Here is a 361-nt window from a genome sequence, read left to right as displayed (position 1 = left end):
AAGGGCATTTAAATGGTCATTGGATAAACATATGGATGATAATGGAATAGTTTAGGTTAGATGGGCTTCAGATTGGTTTCACAGGTCGGCGCAACATCGAGGGCCGAAGGGCCTGTACTGCGCTGTAATGTTCTATGTTCTGTGCTCTGTGTTCTACTTTCACTTCTTTGCTGTTCCCACAGACCAGAAAGCTCTGCTGATTGGGCTGTTATTCAGCTTCCTGTTACTGATCCCAGGGAGCCTGCTCTCGGTGTTTTGCTGCTATAGGCACAGAGCAGCAATGTGCACTCACTGGCAGAACTGCTACAAGCAAGCAGCTGAGGCAGATAGGTAATGAGGCAAGGCAGCATGACTAACACTA

The 361-nt window shown here is 47.6% G+C and overlaps 1 protein-coding gene across 1 annotated transcript in view; it reads left to right on the top strand.

Moving 5' to 3' along the window:
• Positions 1–330, top strand: part of LOC125481772 (disintegrin and metalloproteinase domain-containing protein 19-like) — a gene marked incomplete at both ends in the record, with an annotated part of 16,228 nt that extends 15,898 nt beyond the window's left edge. The window contains one exon of the mRNA XM_048593675.1: positions 183–330. Within this exon, the coding sequence (XP_048449632.1) occupies positions 183–330 (148 nt within the window). The remainder of the gene's footprint in view (positions 1–182) is intronic.
• Positions 331–361: the final 31 nt, after the last annotated feature.

This window comes from Rhincodon typus, unplaced genomic scaffold (assembly GCF_021869965.1).
Source record: "Rhincodon typus isolate 14 unplaced genomic scaffold, sRhiTyp1.1 hic_rhity00003481, whole genome shotgun sequence".
NCBI classification, from domain to species: domain Eukaryota; kingdom Metazoa; phylum Chordata; class Chondrichthyes; order Orectolobiformes; family Rhincodontidae; genus Rhincodon; species Rhincodon typus.
Note: the sequence above shows the minus strand (reverse complement) of the source record. Positions and strands in the feature narration are given on the sequence as shown.